General features: G+C 32.7%; 1 protein-coding gene across 2 annotated transcripts in view; it reads left to right on the top strand.

Annotated features, from left to right (window-relative positions):
* Positions 1-25,528, top strand: part of DACH1 (dachshund family transcription factor 1) — a 422,897-nt gene that overhangs the window by 280,897 nt on the left and 116,472 nt on the right. For both annotated transcript variants that reach the window (XM_019652152.1, XM_019652151.1), the window contains exon 4: positions 13,458-13,630. In XM_019652152.1, coding sequence (XP_019507697.1) covers positions 13,458-13,630 — 173 coding nt within the window. The remainder of the gene's footprint in view (positions 1-13,457; positions 13,631-25,528) is intronic.

Below are 25,528 nucleotides of genomic sequence, written 5' to 3'. Positions count from 1 at the left end.
TTGTGCTTGATGTTGCCATCTTCTCAGCCAATTCTTTCCAATGTACCCTCCTAACATGCATACATCGTATACATTCAAAACCTCCGTTGTCTCCTTTTCTTTGACTGGTATCTCACTGAGCATATCATGTCACTTTATTTGCTCATTGTTTTTTCATTTTTTTTTTTAAGATTTTTATTGGGGAGTTGGGGGATGGGAACAGCACTGGGGAATTGGGAGAAGGGGAACAGACAAGTTGCTGTCGTTTTGTTCTTCAGTCTAGTTGTGGAGGACGTTGCTTCACTGGCCCATGTTGGCACCCTCATTGCGCTCTTCCCGCGCGAGGCAGATCAGTTGCTGGCTTCTGGATGGCCGCTCACACTGGCTGCTGGCTACATACAGTAGCCCATGGCAACTCACTGCAGCAGGGACTGCAGCCTACGCTGTCACCGGCGACTCACGGCAGCCCAGTTTCAGGTTGAGCTGTTGTTCAGCATCTTAGTTGTGGAGGGCAGTGTCACTGGTCCTCATATGTGGGATCCGAACTGGGTCCCTCTGGCGTCCCAAGCCAGTTCTTAATCATTGTGCCACTCGGCCGGCCCAACTCATTGTTTTTTCTTGCTACCTCCCAACTAGGATATAAACTCCATGAAGATATTTATCGGCTTTCTTTACTGCTATATCCCCAGTGCTTACAACAATGCCTGGCACATAGTAGGTGTTCATTATGTGTTGAAAGAAAGAAAGAATGATTTCTGTCTATTTTGTACTATAATATTCTCTGATTCAAATATATACAGAATTAAGTTGTATGTTTTGTAGTGATGTTTAATTATATCATCCTTTGCTTCTTAGCCCACACACTGTCGTAGCATCTTGTTCTCTTTATGTGATAACATAATGATACTTAAAAAAAATATGTTTTCTGTCCCATTTCTATTATTTAAAGAATTTGATATGACTATATCATAATCTTAATAGTCAGCTGGTTTCTCTCTATATATATCCTCTGCAAGATTTTAAATATGACAACTTTTGGATAAACAAGACTTGACTTTTGGATAAACAAGAATGCAAAATTTTTTTCAAAGCCAGAATCTCAGCACATATTACTATTAATCTGGGTAAATGCACATAATGGAGTGATTTTCAAAATTTATTTTCACAGTCAGTAGAGATTTGACACATTTAAAAATTAAGCCTTCTTTTCTTAAATTCTTAACACTTTTGTGGATTTATTAGATTTAAAAAAATAACAATATTCCAAAAACATCCCCATAGTATTTACACATATAAGCCATTAAAAAAACCAAATTATGTCTGATTATTGCTGTGTCTATTACATAATTATAATTCTTTGTAAAAATGGTTCAAATATATAAGTTGAAAAATATACTCCAGATGTTTCTTTGTGAAAAGCACCCCTTTATAGGAAGCTCATAGAACTAAAATTTCAAAATTTACCAAAGAGTAAAAACAGTTTCTATACAGACTATTTTAACTAAAGGAAGTTTCTGAGGTATTTAATTTGGTTTGAAAAAATCATGTTTTAGCCTTCTATCTAAAGACTTACGTAGTTATTTAATATAAATTACTTTAATTAAGAACAACATTTAACAACGTGTATTTACCCAGGTGTTAGGCCAGGTACATCTAAATGAGAGCATCTGTGTACTGTTGACAATAGTCCTAATAGTCCCTGTGAAATGATGTGAGAGAATGTGAGTGGTAGAACAGACAAGAAGTAGAAATGGAGCAATATTTTAATACTGAAGGAGGTGTTGAAATTATTTTAAATGGATTTTGTGATCACAAAAGAAAATCACATCATATTTTTTATTACACAGAGTATATTTGACAATTAATAGCTATATATTGTTTAATAATGAAGGACTCCTCACTAGAAGATGACTATTTTTAATAGGTAATGTTTTCTTTACATTGAAAATATTTAAAATGCAATAGCTTTGTTACAGATAAAGGTAATTTGGAAAGGTTACTTTTCCAAGTTCAAGACTTAAAAAATCTTGTTTCTCTATTTGAGTACTGTACAAAAGATGACAATTTCATCATTCATCATTTATTTTAATAACTAACCATGCTTTTTAATATTGATGTTAGGAAAAATTGTTGAAGAACAGAAAAATAATGAAATGACTGTTTTATTCAAATACCACCCTATGTTTTTTGTTTGTTTGTTTGTTTTAAATGAACATGAAACCTGTGTTTAGTACTTAATTCTGACACCGAATCATTGTGTGACCTTTGGTTGGTTGCCTTTTCTCTTATAGTCTTCATTGGTCACATTATGGCTATAGTAACTACACTAGATAATTTTTAAAATATAAAAATGAATAAGGATCTTCAAATTTTACTTTATATTGACCTAAGAGTAATGATATTGTTAGAAAATCAATCCTCATTTCAAAACACACTTTCTAACCATTTTGATTATTCTACTCCACATTGTCCTACCAATCTAAAAAAGCATATTGTATCCATTTATTCTTGGGATAAAAATGAGTGCTTATATTTAACTCCCGAATTGCAGTTAAAATGTAGAAATAAAATTATCCATATTACTGCTAATCTTCCTAAGTAGTTTTTCATTGCCAGCGACTAAAATTTTAGTGGTCATTTTGACCTTGAAAACCTGCCATGTCTGCCCATGAAAAACTGATGAAAAGTGCTTTGAATAGTTATGTCTTCACCACATATAATAGAAGCCATGGAAAGAATGATTTGGTTTCATATAAACAGTGGCTTTCAACAGGCCTGCCATCTGCATGTAATCTACCACTATAATGTAATATTTTTTCAATGGTCCTTCAAATGTGCTGAGTTCTTTGTGATATGTAGTTCCTTGTTTTAAAGCGGCCTCTCTCCATAATGTTCTGAAGGAGGATCTTGTAATACTTGGATACTATATCCTATTGCAACTTGAACTAATAGCACCTTTTTAAACTCCGCTTAGTTGTATCTACTTGTTTTTTGTCTCTGCTTAGGCTGTCTACCTAAATAGTTAGGAATGTTAAAATTTTAAGTCCAATCATAATGTTCTCCATTCCTTCATTCAGTATTAATTGAGGGCCCACAATCTGTCAGGCGTTCATATTATCTTATTAAAAAGAACATTTTAGCTTAGAAGTAAGTCGAGGGACTTGAATATTATAAAAATGCATTGACACCCTTTTGTGCTAAGAATTTATTGTAGGAGTCCTATACCAGTGTTTGCTTATTTCTGCTAAGCTTCTCAGGTGGCGGCTTCTTCTCTTTCTCCTTCTTCTAGCCATCCAGACTGGCTTACTTGGGACTTACTCTGTGGCTTACGGTAAAAATACACATTTAATAGAAATACTTTTATACTTTCTATACCATCTTCAAGCATCATGGTTTAATCTTTCACTTAAAAATCAGAAATAGCCAACTCTTCTTCACTTGGCATCTGCTTATCTCCCAAAATAAGTTCCATATTTCTAATTGCTTATTGTCAATCTCTGATTTTTCCTGAAATATCTCATACTCGACAAGTCCAAAATTGGACTGATTTTTATTCATCTTTAAACTTGATCTTCCTTATATAGGCGATTAAAAACTTGGACTGTGAATTCACAATGCTGAGATCTAAATTCTGGGGAAAGTTAAACCAACCTTTATAACACTGATGTGGGTCTACCTTAGAGTTTCGAAAGATGCCTTGAGATAATACATGTAAAAGCTTAACACAAGGCCCAACACATTGAAAATAGATAATAAGTATTAGTTATTATCACCATCATCATGACAACATTAATGATCTCACCATACACACAATAGTTAATTTAGATACTCCAGTCATCACTCACCCATCCAAGTAGTAACCAGCCCAGACCCTGCTTAGCTTCAAGATCACATGATATGCGCTGTGCTTAGGATGGTATGGTCACAGACATTTTACTCTCTTTATCTGTTTATATGCAAGTGATCACCAAGATTTATCAAGTTTATTTCCAAAATATCAAACACATTTCCTACCATTTATCTTCTCTATTTTTCATTCCAGTCAGAGGATAAAATTATATGCATATATGCAATGTCTTTGTATTTTTTTTTTACACTATAAGCTGCTCAGGAACCAAGGCTCTAGTGTATCATTTTTGAATGACACATTGAAGTATGCCACACGTGAATATAAGAATTGGTCTGGGTTTGCAGCTCTCAACTCAAGCACTGACTGAGAGTTAGTTCTACTTTGCTAAACCCTGGGGATACAGTGATGAGCAAAAGACACATATGCCTGTCCACGCAACGCTTAAAGGCAAGAACTGTTGGGTCTTCCCCTTAATAGCGATGGGAAACAGTCGAAGTCCTCTAAGCAGGTGAGTAACAATGTAAGATTTGAACTTAAAAGTAATGATAGTCCTTGAATCTGATTCCAGTAGCAGATATAGAAACAGAGAAGAGATAAATTACATAGATGAAATCAACAGGACATGACAAGGAACTGGACATTGATGGCGCACAGGGAGAGAAGAGATAAAGATGAATCCTAGGTTCCTGGCTTCTGCAACTAGCTAGTTGATGTCATTCTTTGAGACTAACAAGGTTTGGGGGGGGGGATATCATTTAACACTAGATTCGTACATATGAGAACTATCAAGATAATTCTGATGAGCATTCCCATGCCATCCTACCTACGAGAGTTTTATTCTTTTGGGGAAATTCAGTAGCAGTTTTGGCTCAAGTGGGAAGATTTTTCAATTTCTACGTAAATAATCTAAAACTGAAAACATTATATAAAACAGTAGAAATGAAAACTTATTCAACTGACCATGAAAAACATTTACACATGAACATAAAATTGTTAATATTATATACAGTGGCATTTATTACTCTACTACTAACAGTATAAAAAGTTATTAACCTGAAATTTTATTTTATGCAATTGTAAATCTATAGGGAAATTACAATATCTTTAGAGAGGAGAATTTCTAGTTCATTTGTTTGCCTAATGGAAAAATAATTTGATGAGTTAAAGTGGGAAAAGGTAGACATTCATTGACATTGGCAATGAGAAAGGTTAAAAGATGCAGTTAAATTAACATGGATACATTATACCAAATTGCTTTATTTGCAAGAATTTTATGAATATATTTTAGTCTGGGAAGCTTAAATATTTTTCTAGTATTGTTATTTCTACACTGTCCATATTATCATTATACTTTAGCTGTGGAAATTAACCAATTAGCTGGAATATCATCATTTCCACTAAATAGAAACAGTTGGTTCTTGTTTACAATCATATTTTAGTCTATATCAATAAGACACTCAAATATTTAGTCAATACAAATTAATCTGGCTACATTTCTTTCCATATACTGAGTCCTATGTAACTATTTACCCAGCCTAAGCCTGCATTTATTTTGTTTTGTTTTGTGTATTATGTTTTGGAGTTCTATTTTACCTGGTTAACACTTTGAGCATGGTGCTAATGAGTCCAAAGAAAACAACAGCATCAAAAAGCAAGTGTTTTCTGATATAATTATCTCTGACTTCTCCATATAAAGTATTTAATCTTTTATCTTAATAGTAATGACCTTTCTCTTTTATTTTAAGTTGCATCAAAACAGTCTGGAATTTAGTGTGAAATAAGGGAAAATACACATAAAATATCGCATTCTGTATATAATAATTCATTCTAATAATTTTTATGAGTTCAAAATCATGGCCATTTAAAATGGAAACTATTGTCTATCTTAAGTTTCCTAATGCTGTTTTGGTTTTCCATGATTCCTCAAAGATTCTCAGGATAATTGTTTTTCATAATGTCTGCTTGTTCTTTAGGTTTGAGGTTACTTTTATGTATTCCATCTAACATTAGTGACATGAACTTCAGCTCTGGTTTCATACTTTGTTTCTTATTCTCTTCAGTTCAGCAATCATTAGCCATGGCTGAGAATATTCAAGCAAAATGATATTTTAAAAAAGCAGTTCTGATTTCCAGTATTTTGGTGTCACTTTGGGCAGCATCTTAATATATTAATTTCAACAACTTTTGATGTACATAAGGCAGTAGAAATATCTCAAGTTGGTGAAGAAATTTAGCAATTATCATAGTGCTGATGAGTCCAAGGACACCTATAAGCACTAATATTATCACCATTGTGTCTAAAATAAAATGTATCAAAATATCTGCGTTCAAAAGAAAGCATCACAGGTAAAATAGAAACCCCCTTGTAGGGCAAAGTTTTAAATCCCTAATTCACAAATATTTAACCCTCAGGTAACACATAGTACAGCTTAATTAATGACAGATAGCGAAACAAATATGTCTAATTCTGAGAAAGCAACATGTTTCCCTAAATGACTCATATTTATTGGCAGTAGGATAGCTACAATTAATGACAATACTATCCTTTCTCTCTAAAATAAAAATGAATTGATGTCAGAACATAAGCAAAGCAGGATTGGTTACATGACAGCCAACCAATTCTGTTTTTCCCCAGCACTTCCAAATAAAACATGATATGTGTGCAAATATAAATTTTACACTCTGGAAATGGTCTAATACCAATTTAGACTCTGGTATCTCCTAAACCAATTAGAAGACATTTGTCTCGTTTTCTTGGCTAAAGCACTGTACTTAAACTGGAACCTTTTAAATTGTTCCCCTGATTAATTGTACCCTTAAAAAGATTGCTTCTTCTTCATTTTAAAAGAAAGCAATTTGATGATGTTGAACCAGAAGATTTCAGTGTTTATCTATGCTAAAGTAGATCAACTGAGCTCAGATCATTATCCAGAAACAGATTTAAAGATTACCTGGTGATCACTCATGAGAAGACTGTTTCTCCTATTTATGCAAAATACTAGTATTACTGCCGACATTTCATTTCTCATTGTTTATTAGGGTGAAGTTAACCCTCTAAAAGATAATAATTTGTTTATTCTCACCTACCTCTAAAGTAACAGCTGAGCATCTGTAGCACCTGTGATGAGTATTTACTTTTTAAGATGGTGTTGACATCCTTCTAAGTGGTCTCCGATGGTATGGAGTAAATGCCTGCTCTTGCCATCATTTTCATTGTAAACGAATCTTGACAATGTCAGGTTCCTGTCAGAGTCTATCGGTGTCATTCACTAAGCAGTGGTGTGACTGTTAGTCCCTGTGAGGTTTGCCTCCTTTATCAGGGTCAGCCTGTGGGAAAAACTGAACAAATAGTTACATGTTACCTTGCTACAAAGGATAATGGTACTTAAATGTACTTTTACTATGTTAATGTATGGTGGTTTAAAAGGCATTTATTTTTTATAGATTAATTTGGTATTTGATTATTTTACATGCTTTCTGTCCAAAATTCTTAAAAAGTACTTCACTTTTGAAACCTATTCCTCATTATATGTATTTAGTATTCAATAATAAATATAATTATTTGGGCTAAGATTATACTTGATGCCATTCATACACATATGTAAACTTTTTTTAAAATTTTTATTAAAGCACAACAGTATTAATGTCCTTCCTCAAAACATTTTCAATTTTCCTTTTCTACCTAAAAATTGTGTTTTAAGAAACAAAGTGATCTTTTTCTAATAATGATTATCTCCACATTTAATTATTCTTTAATTTTTAATTTTTCTCTTTGAAGTTCTGTCTCAATTGATAATTTAGTTTCAATTAATATGTAAAATAACATTTCAACAGTTGAGCATTCACAGTTGTTTCTTTTTTGTTTTGTTTTGTTTTTGTTCTTTTTTTTATTAGCTTCAGGTGTACAGAACAATGCAATAGTTATCCTTTTCACCACTCACAAAGTAACAGTCCCCCTCCCCCCACCCTCTGCCCTCCCACCCCGGATATCATACTTATCTATTACAATTCCATGGCACAATTGTTTCTTTTATTTCAGTTTATTTATAAGAACCAGTTACTAAAGTTTTATTTATAATATATTTGTTGTTGGTTCTATTGAATATGCCAGGTTATTAGATTAATTATATTTTAGATTTTTTCTTGTGGTCTCACACAAGAACAAAGGGTACCAGGTACTCTTCAGTTTAAAGAAAGTAAATAAAGTAAATAAAATTGGTACTTATTAATAGCAGCTGAGCCAGCATTGTTATCTTAAGTGTCACTCCAGTCCCAGCAAACATCCTCCTACTCCATTTGTAAGGGAGAGAGGATTTGAAGACATCATTGCAGTGAAGAGACAGCACCTAATGGGCTGTGGCTTTAGTGAGCCCTTTTGAGAGTGAAGGGAGGGGAGTTCCCAGGGAATTACTCAAGGGTTTCAGATGCCTCCTCCTCATTTCAGAGTGGAATTTCTGCTTTGCTCTGAACTGTGTATGTGTTGTTTTGCACATATTTCAGCAGGGGGATAAACAATTGAGGAGAAGTGTTGGGATCAAGAGAATGAACATCATCTAAACAACAGGACCCACGCCTGCAAAAGGGCCTTGGTATCAAAGGGACAATGGCCGTTTCGGGAGTTTACTAGAGAAGGAAGCTGAAGGACTTGGGCAGTTAGGAAGTTCCCCTGGAAGGCCTCCATGAAAGGATCAGACATTACTTAGCATGCAATAGTTAGCCTTTAGGAACCTCATTGGCCACTAGGAATAGCCAAAGAAGTTACAGCGCAGGGAGGCATTGAGCAGGAAGCGGTAGGCTAGGAGTCCTTTATTTCACCACCCAGGAGAAGGAGTTGGAGGAGGACAGGTGAAGAGCTGACCAAGCCCCTCTGTCTTCTAGGCACCTAGGCTCTAGTCCTGGCTAGTGCTGATGGGGGCGAGGAAGCAAAGATGAGTCTTAGCTAGAATGGATTTTTATACTCAACATCTGCTAAAGCTAAAGGTTATTAAGGGGCAGAAAAGGCAGCTTTGACAGAGCATGTTTTAAGGTAATAACTGGAGGAAAAATAAAACCATTTATATTTGTAGCCTATCACTTCTGACTATTCAATAATCTGGTTACCCTTAGAATAGGGATAGCTTTCAAACCCTAAGGGTTTCTACCCCAAATAGTATATTTCTGTGTTTGAAACCTGGTCCATCATAAAATATGTATTATAAGTACAATAAAATTATAAAATGAGGGTGAGACAAAAAATACTCTGAACTGTTAAAAAGACTGGTACTGCGTCAAGTTGTTTGCTTTTTCAGAATTTATAATCATGTTTTTTTTTTTCCTAGAAATATCTTGTTTTTTTTTCCATTAGCTCTTGATGGTATAATATAATAATTTAAGTGGCACTTAATTTAAACATTTAAAATAGTTCACTGAAGGATAATCTGCAACACAATATGTTAAGCCTAATTATTAAAATAGCACTTCCCCCCCCCCCAAGAAAAGAGGAATAAATGCATGACTAACAATTTGGGCTCATTTGGACACTTACAGATGGTTTTATATTATAGCCATGTTTTAATATTAGTGTGGGGAGGGTGCAAGGGGGGAGAGAATCTTCCATACCTAGTCCTTACAAATTTGAATTTCAGGTACACTAAATCTTAAGATCACCTTGCTTGTCCCTGAGGAATATACAACTATTATGTGAAAGAAAAACTAACCTCATGCAATCACTTTTTGTATATAAGTTCCAATATTTGAATATGTTATTATGGATAAATTCTTAATATTGGTGTAATTAGAGAGGGTAAGTAAATTGTTTTAGATGATATAAATGCATACTTGTTCTTCACTAGAGATGAAATTGGTAATCAGTGTTAATTTCAATTTTCTCTCTTATGTTCATGTACCCACTTACATTTGGCTGTTGCATAACTGTTCATTTGTTAATTTCACCCCACCAAAATCATGCCATAGTGCTAGCATCTGGCCTTCATGGTGCTTCCGGTTACACTATTTAATTCTATCATATATCAGCTGCTTGTGTGTTCTGTTGTAAACAGGTGTCTAGCCTAAGGCTGTTTCAGTGCTTCTCCACAATTTGCGTAATACTAGGTATAAGACATTCTCTCTTTCCTTATGCCCTCCCCCCAATGTTAAAATGGGATTATAGATTTTAAATATTCAAATTGCTGGATGCAATATCTGAATCCTTTCATGAGCTCATAACCATCACCTTTGGCTCAAAACCATTGTATAATTTTATCATATCTTATGAGTTTTTGCATACATGCTTCAATGCCCTCTTATAGTATGTGCTTTTTGAGTACACTAGGGCTATCTCTATTTTATCTTTTTTTTTTCCACTGTAAAGTCAAAGAAATGATTCTATGAGAATTGAAGAGGAAAAATGAATCAGTTATTGTCTGTTTCTAACTCCCCTTACCAAATATTGAAATTTTTCTTATATATTGAACCTTCTGTCTCGCAAGTTTTCATGTGGCCGTAATAGTGAACCTTCATCTTAAAGGTCTGTCTGTGTGTTAGTATGTAGGCATGGTACATATATACTGGCTTATGTCACTAAATATATTGGCTTAAACCAAAGCACTTGCAGTTATACATATAATAATAATGGGCATGTCTTGTTCTGATGTGGCCTACTTTTAATTCTTATTTATTTATGCTAATAGAGGAGAAGGATGTTATAAATAATGCAAAAATCACTTACAGCTGACTTGGTTATATATTGTATATTTTTCATCAGACTTAGTTGCTTAATTGTTTGCTCTATTTATTACCCAGATGAGCTAACATCATGAGTATTTAACAAATGATGATTGGCGGAGATGGCTAGGAGCATTTTACTTAGTAGGAAAATTCAATCAAGTGTTGTAAACTTGCTATGGAAAATTCACATATGGATGATTGATATTTACCCTACATAAGGAACTGATATTCTGTGGTGCAAAAGATATATAAAAATAGATAGTAGTTTGTCTATAATCTGTTTTTAGAATGATTTCATTAGCTTAATATTTTATATCTTGATAATATGAATAAATGGAATTATAGTGCTCCTCTATTGATATGAGTGAAATTGAAAATATATTTGGAAAAATTAGTTTTCCCATTTATTAACTGGCAATCAGGATTCAAATAAAAGAGGAAATTAGTTCAAGTGAACAGAAAAATAAAAGTAGATAATTGGTATAAACAGAACTCAAACTGAATCCAAAATAATGAATAGGAATATTATTATATATTACATATATTAGTTAATTATACTCAAACAGGCAATATACTATGCATTTTTGGATGTTATTAATGAAAAATAACATATAGAGAAAATTATCTGTTAACTATAAATTTCTAATGCAGTTCTTCAAATAACATTTGATTTAGTGTTATTTCTATATCCAAATAGTTGGTGATTATGCCTCGGTTTTTGTTTTGATTGATAACATAAAAAGTAAACACATAATGAAAAAAATTCATGTACTTTGATAAAGGCAATATAAAATGGAAATGTTTAAAATGTTTCATCATTCTCTTGACAGCATACATTTGAAAAATTCATATATTTATAATTTTTTCATGCTTGACTAGGACCTTGGTATAAGTGTCAAAAAAGTCATGAGTAGAGAAATAAGGCATATAAATGTGTTGATATGAAAGTGAATGCTTATATCACAGCATAGGAGCAAGCTGGAGGAATTTCTTTTATGTGAGTCATTTCTGTATAAAGCCATAAACTTAGCCAAAAGCTGCCATGGTTTCTTATAAAATAATAAAGTTAATAAAAATATCCATTTTAATTGATTCTTTTCATTGTTTAATAAAATTGCTTTGTTTGATTGCTGAAGAATTTGAATTGCGTTTTCATTACCCACTTCTGAACAATTTACTCTAAGATCCAGACAGTATTGAGCTAATGAGTTTGAATTTATATTGAACCTTAACTGTCTTCATGAAGTAAATGGAAAAAAATCATGGCAGTAACTAAGTATTCTTCATTAAAAACCATGTCGTAGAGATTTTACAATGAGGCTTTTAATAGAGCTAAAGCATTTAAATTGGAATTTTACCAACTTTACTGTTTCTAAGCATATTATATGAAAATTTGGTTTCTTTTTCTTTTTTTTAAGAAAGGAAATCTCATAAGCTGACAGATATTACAGAAATTTTCTTTCAAGTGGGTAGTTTATATATTCGACAGATTTAGTTAAGCATTAAATTAGTGTTAAAATAATTTAATTTGGGGACATGTCTAAATTGAAATGATTTATAAACACCTTCCAAAGAGTATCCTATTAAGATATTTTAAGAGCTATTTAAATCTAAGGTATGATCACCAATACTGAAATGCAAGCCTTCATATTTGACTTTGGTACTGATACTATTGGGTCCTAGGAAAAGTCATGATGCATTTTTGCAATGAAAAACATAGAAAAATATGTCATGACTTGTCTGACGACCCAATACCATGATCATAAACTTTTGTTTCTCTATAGTTGAAAATGAGTAATATATTTATTGAGTCACACACACTTAACTTATTGCTTTGACATTATCTTTTGTAAAATGATCTTTTGGGTTCTCTCTACTATGTTTAACCAAGTTGGGAATTTAATCATTCCATGTTTAGGATTTGTTGAGGAACTTTAACTCTGATGGCTAGTATACTGTTTAATACAAGGATATGTTTGGATTCTATAACTATCAGTGTGCTTCAGTTCCAAGAAGCAATTAGTTCTCTAGTTATATATAGAGACAGTTTTACATTAAGTTGTTTAGTCAAACAGGATTAGACTCTACAAATAGGCCAATTGTTGTAGAAATTTTATTTCTCCAAAAATTTGAGACTCTATCTAAGAAATGGAAAAACAAAAAGAAAATAGGATTTTGGGGAAATTTACTTACTTGAGCTTATTTCCCAAGAAATCACATAGCCAATCTCCAAATGTAATATACTTTTTGAAATCTCATTTCAAATTAATCATCAGAAGATTTGGAATAATATTCTATCTGAGTAATTTACACTCATTCCTCACAGGCAGCAGTGATGGTTAGGAAACACTGTACTCGTCCCCACCCCAGGGACCTCGGGCTTCTGTTACCCACCCCCACATGCCTGGAGCACATAGCCTTCCAGTTAGTCATCCTCTCCATCTTCAGCAGAGCCACCTTCTGCCACATGGTACAATGGAATTTTTTAGCACTAAAAATGATAGTTGCAAAGAAAGAAAACCCTATCTAATTATCAGATAGTAAAATACAGGACATAATAATGAGATATACTATGTTAAATAACTAATCATGATAAGTTAAAGAAAACTTTAGTATTTTAAACAAGAATTAGACTGATCAGGAGAACAATGTAGCAAAGAGTTGACCATTTGCATTAAACACATGAAGCGTGGTGGTGTGATAAAACATGGCACCAAGCTAGGGAACTGTAAGCCTAATTCCCCTGAGTGGTGACGGCATCATTGCATATAAATATTTCCTCTTCGATTGTCATTATTAGCACATCTTTGAATGCTTCAATTTTCAATGATTTTTGTTCTTAACTATTTTAATAAGTGAGATATACCTTATATCAGAGTTTTATTTGACCAGAGCAGTGACGATATATGTGTATTTTTTATAGGACTGGAACTTCCTTTTATGATGATGCCCCACCCTCTAATTCCTGTCAGCCTACCTCCAGCATCTGTCACCATGGCAATGAGCCAGATGAACCATCTCAGCACCATTGCAAATATGGCGGCAGCAGCACAAGTTCAGAGTCCCCCATCCAGAGTTGAGACATCTGTTATTAAGGTAACTGTTTTCTCACACAATTGTTTTGGCTTATGCCAAACGTTATCTTAGGCCACCATCTGTCAATCTGTTTTTCTTATTCCACAAGTAATTCTAATTTCTAAAAGCTAAGTGATATTAAATAGATTATGAGAAAAATTACTTAAAGCAATTAGAATGAGGAATACAACATTTCGGCAGTCTAGGCTAATTTTAAGTTCACTATTGTATCTATTAAGAGAGAGATGAACATAGGAAATCAATAATATATTTCAAATTTTGTGTGTTTTATATGTATGGTTCTGTGTGTGCATGCATGCTGCATGTGTGTGTGTGTGTGTGTGTGTGTGTGTGTGTGTGTGTGTGGTGTTATGAATCTTAAGGTGTGAAAAATAGTATCTGATTTATTTTCAGAATACCAGAGGGGTAAATAATGGTTCTGCCATTTACTTTCTGTGTTGCCTTGGCATTGAACTCAATCTTTCTTATTCTATTCTTTATCTAAAAAATGGATAAAACTGTGTAGGTGTAAAAGCTAAACAAAATAATAAAATTGAAAGCCTTTTTATGAATTCAAAAATATACTGTAAGTGGAAGATAACGTTACTGTTATACAAACATCACATGTGTATATACACAATTCTCTTCTCTCTCTCCCTCTCTCTCTCTCTCTTTCTTGCCCCCATGTGTGTAATCCTTTTCATTCACATTATTTTATAATGTGTATTTAAATCAAAGTACTTTCAATACATTGTCAGAATATATTATCAATTTTTAAATTAAGTAAAAGGTACCTCATGCTGTGTTATCCTAGTTGACATAATCATTACCTCCTTTTTCTGAATATAATACACTTGATTTTAAGGGAGCCTCTGAAGCATGTCTTGCATAAAAAGTTGTGTTACAATTCTCATTTATTGCTGGTGGAATGCAAAATGGTATAGCCCTTTTAGAAGACAGTTTCGTTGTTTCTTACAAAACTAAACATACTCTTAACCATTTGATTGCATGATATTTACCCAGCTCCTTGATATGCACCCAAACAAATGAAAAACATATGTCAATGCAAAAACTTGAATGTGGGTATTTATAGCAGCTTTTTAAATAATTGCCAAAAATTTGAGTAAACCAAGATGTCCTTCATGTCCTTCAGTAGGTGAACAGGTAAAAAAAAAAAATTGTGGCATATCCATATATTATAACATTGTTGAATTAACATTTGCTACGTGGAATATAGGGTGATTAATGGTGAGCCACAGTTCAAAAACAGACAAGAGAAATAGAAATAGAGTTTATAGCCACAAGTACTGGAGGAGGTACCCAGCATGCCTGGAGGGATCACATGGGGAGGTCAAGGCAGAGTACAGACAGAGAGAGCGAGGCAGGACCTGGGGAAATACCTTTAATAGGTAGGGTTCATGGATATAGTACTTTGGGGTTCCTGGGCAAAGGATGGGTTGGTGAATTCAAACCAAAAGAGCAGGGTTTTAATAAGCCCCACTGGGTTTTACCTAAGAGGAGACTGCTGACCTCAAAGGCTATCGGAAAAGTCACATCAGGGACATATGTTTTTCTTGTGACTGTGGCTGCTATCTAGGGCATGTACTAACATGAGGGGGTTAGTGTCAGTTTAAGGTCCCTTGCAGGGCACGTGGCCAAACAAAATAAATGCATAGGCAACAATACCATGGAGTAGCTTAGTTAGACTCTCGACACCATAAAATGGAATAATCTTCTCAACTAAAAAGAAATGAGTTATCAAGTCATGAAAAAGCATGGAGGAAACGCAAATGTACGAGTATGCTGCTAAGTTGAAGAAGCCAGTCTGAAAAGGCTACACACCATGTGATTCTAAGTATATAACACTCTGGAAAAGGTAAAAGTATGGAGATACTAAAAAGATGAGTGATTGCCAGAGGGTATTCATGAGACATGAATAGGCAGAGCACAGGGGGTTTTTAGACGAGTGAAAATACACTTTATGATACTATTTATGATGGATGCATGTCATTATACATTTTAAAAAGTCCCTATTACTATTTATATAGAGAGTGTTGAATAATATGCAAATAACATTCTTTTTTATGATACTAATGGCTCTGTAAACAAAGATGTGTACTGGTCCCTCATATCACGTTCCCAAGCATACTATCCAGATGAAAAATACCGAAAAATATCACAGTAGACCCCTGATCATCTTAAAAATCTTTACCTCAGAGAATACCAATGAATCATCAACCTAGAACTGAGAAGAGAGTGTTAAAAATTCTGAGTGATTTCATTCTGAGTGACTTTTAGAGAGTTCCTTTGTTACTAGATGATTTGCTAATCAAAGTATCACTGTGCAATTCCATTTATGATACTTTTTGGCAATAGATATTACTGAGAATCCAACATTCTCATCATCTCACTCATTGACATTACCTAAAGGAAGATTTTTGGCTGAAGAAAAAAATCCTACTTAATCGTTGTACTTGATAGCTACTTACAAAAAAAAAAAAAAGGTAGTAAGTATTAGGTACAGGATGTGGTTATTTTCAGTTTAAAAAATGCAGTAATAATAACTATAGAGAATTATCTTCATAATGTCAATTATGCAATTTTCCCCTTTCAAAACTGAGAAGTTTTAGGGGTAATTTTTCTTTTAGATAAGATTTAGATTCATAGGTAAAGTAAAAATATGATAAAAGAGCAGATTTTAAAAGTTTCAAATCATAATGGTTGCCTTAGTTATGAACTGTAGATAATTTGGACATGAGCTGGTGGTTTACATATTCCTGCACCCAAAAGACTCCAGTTACATCAGGAGGCTTGATTTATTTTAGGTTTTCAATATATAAATATTTTAAAAATAGTTTGTGCCATATCTAATGTTAATAAGAATACTTAGACAGTGAAGCTTCCTTTAAAAACCCAGTTGGGGTTCCCTTAGAGGGTGTTCTTCAGAAGTGATCTAGAATTTATTGGAAAGTCAACACTATTCCTGTGGTTTCTTAAATTAAGGTTAGGAATGTAGAGGAGAGAGATAGGGAGAAGGAAGGAAATATGCAAAAAGGGAATAAGAAGGTGTGTTTTGAAGTGTGTGCCAACACCGCCTAAGTTATAGCAATAGCTTACTTCCTAGTCTCTTGGGGCAAATGTTTTCAGAAACATGGCTACAGGTAGATTAAAGGAAATTCTGGACTTTCGAATGTGGCGGTGGTGTAAATGGGGATACCTAAATTGGAAACAATGTCTCTAATTGAGAGTGATTAGAGAAAGTAAAAGCTGAGAGTTAAAATTGCCAACATCAAAGTGAAGTTCAATTGGCCCTTGTGGAATCTCTGTGGAATCTATTTGCCCTTTTACTTTGAGGCTGGTTGTTATCTGTATAGTTGCAAATTTGATACTGACAGGCAATGATTATAGAAAGTAAACATGTTTCAAGAAATGCATGACACAATTTTAATATTATTTAATAAATATCCCTAATATTTTTAGACCTGAGAAAAATCAAGATATGGCTGCAGAGATTAAGAGTGAGGAATAGGGTCTTTATGGAATTCCAAATATTAGGGAAAACAGGTTAATAAATCAGCCTGTCTAAATTTACATATATTAGATTTTATAACATGAGCAGTATTTAGTAAACTCACATGATATAGATGTATTAGTTAAACTTAATTTGGGGGAAGTTTTTATTTTCTCCAAAGACAATAGTTAACTCCTATATTACATTAAATAGTTTGAGCCCAAACGGGGAATTAGAATACTGCCTGCAAATTTATTTGCCTGAAAAGATTTGAAATATGAAGGTTGAATAAAATGAAATGTTAAGTACCAAAGAAGATCCCATCTGAAGGAATGATAAAGTAATAAGAGAAATAGCACTTAAAGGGAAAGTAGAAATTTGAGGGATCTCCCATGTGCTGGAATGTACCATTTACATTTTTGACAATAATGACAAGAATTAAAATTGAAACTCAACCTAAACTAGAAAGGCAATAAGAATTTGTAGGACAGAAGAGCAACAAAACCATGGTTCTCGGAGTTATGTATCTTAAAATAACTTTTCTGTTACGTGTTTCTGTGAGGTGAAGGAGCTCCAATGACTTTCTTGTAAACTTATTTCTGGAAATATATACCACTACAAGCAGTGGGGTAGGGTCAGAAAGCTGCCATCCTTAGGCGAAATTCACCCTGCTGCCAGTTTTTGTAAGGACCATGAGTTACAAATGATTTAACATTTTTGATTGGGGGCGGCAGGATAAATTAAAAGAATAATTTTTCATGACACATGTAAATTATATGAAATTCGAATTTTAGTGTCCATAAATAAATTTTTTTTGAAACTTAGCCACATTCTACATCATTTCTATGGCTTTTTGCACAAAAGCACAGTTGAATAATATATTTACTACTTGGCTCTTCACAGGAAAAAAAAAATGCTGGTTCCTGCATTAGAGCTCAATTAACTCAAACTCATGTGAATCTTAGGTTGTAGATAATTTAGCAGCTTAAACTAAACTCTCAAACACTATAAATCCGTACGATTTTGTGCTGAAAAAGAAAATAAATTGAAAACATTGAGCAAAGAAAAAGGTGTAAATGAAGATAGCACCCTATAACGTTGTTATTTGCTTTAATTGTCAGCATTTATTATGTAGTCTGCCAATTTACTAAATTTAGACTTTCTCTGGTTGATTTTCTTTGAAATATTTTAGTAAGGTAACTTTGAGGAGGAAATGGACATATGCTGTTCAGACAATAAAAATTCTAATTTAAACCCCTAATAGCCAACTTTCTGTAAAAATATGTTAAATTATTGTAAGCTCTGTATTGGTCTATTTCGTATCAGTGAGATGCATATATCTTTACTGCTTAATATTCATATAATCTGAAGAGACATAGACTTGGGATGTTCAGACAGATTCCTCCATGGTGGCGGAGTGATTCCTACATCTTCCCTACCCATTTTTATATATCTAAGCTTTTGTGGAAGGCCTATTTTATTTTCATCAAATTTAAGCATGATGAAGGTATTCATTAATCAAATGAAAATTTTCATCTCAGTAGTTTCCACCCTAACTTTATTATATTTATTTTCTTGGAAGAAAAATACTAATTCTTCTGTGTTTTAGTCATTTAAATATACTCATATGTTGTCTATAGTGTTTCTTTCCCCCAGGCTAAATATTCTAAATTCTTCTGACCATTCTTCATGAAGCTTCTTGGTTGAAATTACTTTATTTATTTTTTTAATTTACCCATTTTCCCCCTATCATTCCCACATAATATTTTTGAACTGAATTGGCCAGATACTGGAACTAACGTAAACCTCAGTTGATATAATAGCTTATAAATGTAGTCATAATTTATAAAACTGCTTTGCTAGTGGAAAATGTGACTCAGTAAATTTCATGCCTTTGCAACATAAAATTCTACTAAGCCAATTCTTCATTTTTAACTTGTATTAAGAATTTGCATTTACCTATATTAAGTTTATTTTCTAGTCCATTGATTTAGGCTCCTTAGAGTTTTTGAATGTTAACACTCTAAACTATCATATTAGCTATATATACTATCTTTGTATCATTTCCAAATTGTAAAAGGATGTATTACTTGTATTGCCTTAAATCACTGAGGAAAATAAACAGTATAAATCAAGAGATCAATTCTTCTTGTCATTAGAGAATTCCTAATAGGCTGAAATGTTCTACTAATTGATTCTCTTTGGGTATCATTCATCAAGTAACCCCAAAATCCCCTGAATGAATCGATATTTTTCTCACTTTTTATTTAATAAATTCACAATGATATCGTAAGGACCTTGGAAAAAGATTCTTGCTGACAAAAAAATTAAAAAGGAGAAAGGTAGTACATTTTAGGGGTTTAAAACATTGATTCTGGAGGAAGTCTTCTTGGGTTTATTTCCAGCTCTACTACCTCCTAGTCATATGATCTTAAGCAAGTTATTTAATATCTTTTTTTTGTTGTTTCCTTTTCTGTACAATGGGGATAACAATACTACCTGATGAGGTTGTCATGATGATGAAGTTATCCTTTATAAACTCATTAGAAGTTAGCATTTATAAACTCATTAGAAGGCTTTGTACACTGATATTATCTTCATCTTATCACTAGTTTTATTTTCTCCCCAAATATTCACAATCATCTGTTTAAAAATAAGTTCTAAAATCTTATAAGGAATTCATATGAAGCTTTTAAAATATAGTTGCAATTGTATAGTAAGATGTTTCTCTCCCTCCCCTTCTTCCTGCCTCCGTCCCTCTCTTTTTCTTGTTTTTAGCTGTGGGTGGTTTTGTAGTGTAGCAGTATATAAAGCAGATTTTTAAATGCATGTTTTTCGGATTTAATTTTTCTTCAGGGGTAATATAGATTTGTTCTTTGGGAAATTTTTCAACATTCAAATTATTCTATATTATTGAATAAACATCTTTCCTTTCATGCCACATTTTAGGGTTTTCTAAGAACATGGAGTGTGACTTAAATTTGTTAATTTTCTCTGTTGACTGTGTGTGTGTGTGTGTGTGTGTGTGTGTGTGTGTAGGGATAAACTTTATAACACTCTCATTTAAAGAATTAAACCTTGAAAAAAATTAAAAGTACAAAGAATAAATTTTCCATTCTCTAATGCTTTCCTTCAAAGCAGGTCCTTAAAATAATATATGAGTAAATAGGACTGACTTAACGTGCATGAAGTTTAAAAATGTTTAAAAATTATAAAAACTAGAACAAGGGTGAGATGATTTTCAAAGTAGATTAAAATGCTAGAGCAATGTCATGTGCCTCATGTTTGTTTTTAGGGACAAAATAGTTTATATTTGGGAAACCATAAATAATTCTAGATGTATGCATTAGTTTTGGACATAATTTTTTTTCACAAATAAGACTTCATGCAATTTTTTACTTGAATTTAGAAACACAGCTAATTATATTCTCTTAATGTTTGAATATTGATATTAACTGTGAAAAGAGGATACTAGCAAGAAAAAGTATTAAAACACAACCACAACTAAGGATCCCGTATATCAATAGTCAAACAGATCACATATATTTAAATCCATGAGCTTGTAACAATACTAAAAAATAAACTCATTGTTCACCTCTGGAGAATTCTAGTGAACTGATTCTTTTAAAGGACAAATAAAGGTTTAAATAAAAGGATGGATACTTCAGGTACAAAGCCTACCTCAGGATAGCCAAATCATTCTGTAGGGAAACTTTCTGTCCATATAAATCTTCTGACAGATAAATGCATAAGAAATTATGTGTTAAGAATATCACCAAATTCCAGGTCCTAACAAAGTGATGAGTCTAGCTCATGATCATCCGTCGTGGCTGGCATCATAAAATGCAACCGAGCTCACATTATGCCCTTCTGATGGAAGTGTGCAGCACTATCCATGAGGTAGTCTTGTCCCCAAATCAATTTAAATCAAGTATCCAGTTCTAACTATGCAGGAAATTCAGCGGACAGAGGAAGTTAAAGACAAATTAGACCCATAAGGGAACTGCATATGAGAAGTTCATAAAGGCGGTGGCCTCTCAGAACACACACAGTGCCTTAACTAGATAAAAAGTTGGTTTTTAGGGATGGCCAGTTAGCTCAGTTGGTTAGAGTGCAGTGCAATAACACCAGATTGCCGGTTCGATCCCCACGTCGGCCACTGTGAGCTGTGCCCTCCACAACTAGATTGAAGCAACTACTTGACTTGGAGCTGATGGGTCCTGGAAAAACACACTGTTCCCCAATTTAAAAAAAAGCAAAAACAAGTTGGCTTTATACATTTGCCATGCACAGAGAGAGTGATGCCCATTAATGACAGCTCTGGCCAAGTCAGAACTTGCCTTTTTCTCCTTGCTGTCCTCCCTGTACTTCCCTTCCTTGCATGTGGTAAAGGAAGATGCCTTTATTATTATATGGACATGAATTACAATTTCTGAGTCAAGACTGTATTTTACTGCTTAACTGTGTGACTTTTTATTACCAAATAGTGATCTGCAAAGTTCTGATGCTGACTGAATTTTCATACAGATGTGGAGAAAATATGGTCTTCTACCACCATTGAATATGTGTAAAGAGATAGTAGGCGAATACAATTAAGTTGTTTATGGTTATACTCATGGGTTCTACTGGTTTTACATTTAGAAAAATTGAGTATTTCTTGAGTGCCATCACCAAAACAAATAAAAAGAACTCTGTAAATGTCTCTTGAAACCTCAATGTAGAATTCTGAGTCATGGATTTTGATGGTGAGTGCCTGTTCCTCTATCAGATGCAAGTGTATTAGCATCATTTGCTATGACTTTCAGAAGTATTTTTTAACATTTTCTTGAATCCATAATCCCAACTTTACTATTTATCTTCTTTGTTCATTTTTCCAGAACAAGGGGATTTGGATGTCACACTTAATCAGTGTACATGATTCTGGACTTTACTAAAAATATTTACTAGTTTATGATATATTCTCCATGGCAGAACGAGTTTTTGTCAGTTTTGTTTACTTATATATAACCAGATCCTAGGGCACTGGCACATATTAAGTGTTCAGCAAATATTCTTTGAATGAATGAATTTAACTCTGAGCTGCCTTAAAGCTCAGGGTTTAGATTAGGCAAAGTGCCACTCAATTTCAATTTTGTAAGTTAAAAGTTGTATCAATGCATCATTTGATGTTAGAAACATCTCTCCGCTTTTATAACATATTGGGTGAGGGAATCTCTAACAGATGAAAATGAAAATAATTACAAAGATAGCAACATGAAGTAAAGCTAAACAAAAAAAATTCTTTAGAGAAATGAGTTGTGATTATTTACTTATTCTAATAAAATATTGTAAGTTAATAAAATATAATCCATTTTGTGGTGGAAAGGAGTCAGTTGAGAAAATATGATTTTTTAAATGTTTAATTAATTGCATGTGTGTAATACTTAACATTTTATACTTTTGATTTTAGAATACATCATTTTGAATTCTACCTTTGAGTCTGAATTATCCTAGAGACCAATACTTCTTGTTCTATCCAGAGGCAATAAATTCAGCTTTTCCTTTATTGTTATTCTATTACCATTAGTTTATTAGTATGACTTTTTTTCCTTTCAGTGAGAGAGTATTCCTCTTAAATTTTCATTTATTATTGTGGCTAGTTTTATAAAGATGGAACATTGCAAAGATTGTGTTTTATTGATTGGTGGATTTATGATGCAGGACTATAAAGCAGTGTGTTGAAGTATTAAATTAAATATTCTTCCTCTTTGTCCTACTTCAGGCCCATCTTGGAGGTTAAAGGGTATTACACAAATGAAATGATAAATCCAGTTTACATAGTTTCCCTATGTCTGAATAAAACTCATTATCTATTTTGTTTCAGTAATAATTATGAGATTTTCTCCTAAGCAATTCTTTACTGTCTCCATTATTCTCCATCTTATAGCAAACTCTGGAAAGGGAAGCATATAAATATGATAAAAGAATTAAGCTGTTGAAATAAATTAATTTATTGTGCAACAATGTATTCAAATTTTACTTGCTCAATGGATTTTACTTTAATGAAATTCTTCAAAGAACAATACATCATGTTCCAAAGATTGAAATTATACATTAAATGAAATGACTGAATATGTTGTATCTCAATTTATAGAAAGTTTCAATTGAATACTTAAGCTTTTAAATCACAAAATTTGCATAAATTAAAATATTTTCTTTAAATAAAAGTGTTAAGTATTGTCTTTGTATCCTTTGTTCTTAGACAAAAATAATTTATAAAGTAAAAATATGCTAAAGCTAAATTAAATACTACAATTTCACCTATATTTTCTAAGCCTTAAATTATGCTTTTAAGATATATTTTACATTAAAATTTTAATCTAGTTTCTGACTTATTTAATCTGTGATCTTTAGAGTATTTTGAATGTGTAAATGTTTGAGTAATGCATGAATGAAAAGAACTATCAGAGTAAACTTTGACAAATGTATTGACTAATAAAACAATTTTTATACTTATGTGGAAAAAAATAAAGCAAATTATTGTTCTTAATGGTATAACCATCATTGCTAGAGTTTTATACATTAAATATTCAAGTATTTTTTGGGTTAAATACTCAGGAAAATAAAGTTTCTCATGCTTTCCATTAGCACCACTACAAAATCTATTGTAACAGGAAACTCAGACTTGCAAAATGACTTTAGAGGGATTGATTTATGTCAAGTTGTACTTTATCTCTGTTGAGCCAAACATGTGCCACAGAAAATATGATCAATTAAAATATTTTATTTTTTATATTTTAATATTTTAAAATAATTTAAAACATAATTAGTAAGAGAAATATTGAAATGTGTTGATGAATAAACATTGATGTGAGTGACCTTTGAAGAAAATAGAATGGTTAATTTAGAAAATTTTATTTATATAAAAATATAGCAATGTTCTTTCTCAAATACATACCATGTGTTTCTGTATAATGAGTGTTGCTTTAGATGTATTAAGGATTATCTTTAAAGCTTAGACAAACTTTTGTGCCTCTTCATCACAATTTTAAGAAATCAAGGATAGACTATAGAGTATCTCTGCTCATGAATGTAGTTAGCTATATCATAGCTCGTTAATAGAAAGGGGTTCCACTATACAGTTTTATAAATCTATTCTCTAAAGTTCACATGTACTCCATAAGGGATATGAAATCCAACCTTTGAATTATATGCACAGGCAAAGATTATCCTGTGATTTATAATTGCAAAGACTTGATAGGAGCCTTGTTACTATTTTTCTTTGTATTAACAATTTGTGATATATTTACACAATTGAATATACTCAACAATTACAAAGAATAAATTAATGGCATGTGCAACAACATGGATGTATTTCAAAAATATTTTTTCATGTAAAAGAAGCCAGACACAAAAATTATGTACTATATGCTTCCATTTTTCTGGATTCTAGAACCAACAAAACTACTCTATGATAATAGAATTCATAAAGTGGTTATTCACGAGGTTGGGAGGAATTGACTGGAAAGGGGCATGAGAAGTCTTTTTGGGGTTATGGAATGTTCTAGATCTTGACAAACTCATTAAACTGAACACATAATAAGTGTATAGCTTGATGCTGCTTCATAGTTTAGGGTAGGGGTGAATGTTAGGAAAAAAAGATTATAATCCCCAGACAATTTTAAGTTAGAATTAGAATATAGGAAACAACTTTTGACATCCAGATGTGAACTCTCTGCTCTTTTAAATCATATATATGTTGTTTCTTAGAAATGTAGGTCTTCTTTTTGCCATGTGGACTAAAGAACTTAGACTGTTTGCAGCCATATCTTGTTTTAGTTATTTAGTTTGGAAAAAATAACTGATAATGTGTTCGTTTTTTCATGTTATTTGAGACATAGGTTTCAAATACTTTAATTTGCAAATTGGGCAGTTGGAGACCATCTTGCTTTAGAATAACAAATGTATGATGTGCCATAAACTTTCCTGAATAAGCTATTTGTAAATTTTAATACTTGGGGTGTATGTGTGTATCTCTTTCATTCCTGCCCTGCCTGTCTCTCTTACTCACTTGCTCATTTGCAGTTTTTCAAATACAACCCCACATGGCTTGGGTACGAAAATATATTGTGCGATGCTTACTTTTACGTACATAACAGTTGATTTTGCTATTTGCAGAAAATAGAGCAATTAATTCTTAACCTCTGATCAATTAAGATAAAAGGCTAGTGTTATAGTATACTATTGATAATACATCTCTTTTTTGGGAGGTTTTAACTGTCCAAAAGAAACAAAACAAAAGAAAACACAACAGAATAAAACCAGTCCACACATTTTATTTTATTTTACTTTATTTTTTTTATTGTTAGTTTCAGGTGTACAGAACAATGCAATAGTTACCCTTTTCACCCTCACAAAGTAACAACCCC

Source organism: Hipposideros armiger, unplaced genomic scaffold (genome assembly GCF_001890085.2).
Source record: "Hipposideros armiger isolate ML-2016 unplaced genomic scaffold, ASM189008v1 scaffold_174, whole genome shotgun sequence".
NCBI classification, from domain to species: Eukaryota; Metazoa; Chordata; class Mammalia; order Chiroptera; family Hipposideridae; genus Hipposideros; species Hipposideros armiger.
Note: the sequence above shows the minus strand (reverse complement) of the source record. Positions and strands in the feature narration are given on the sequence as shown.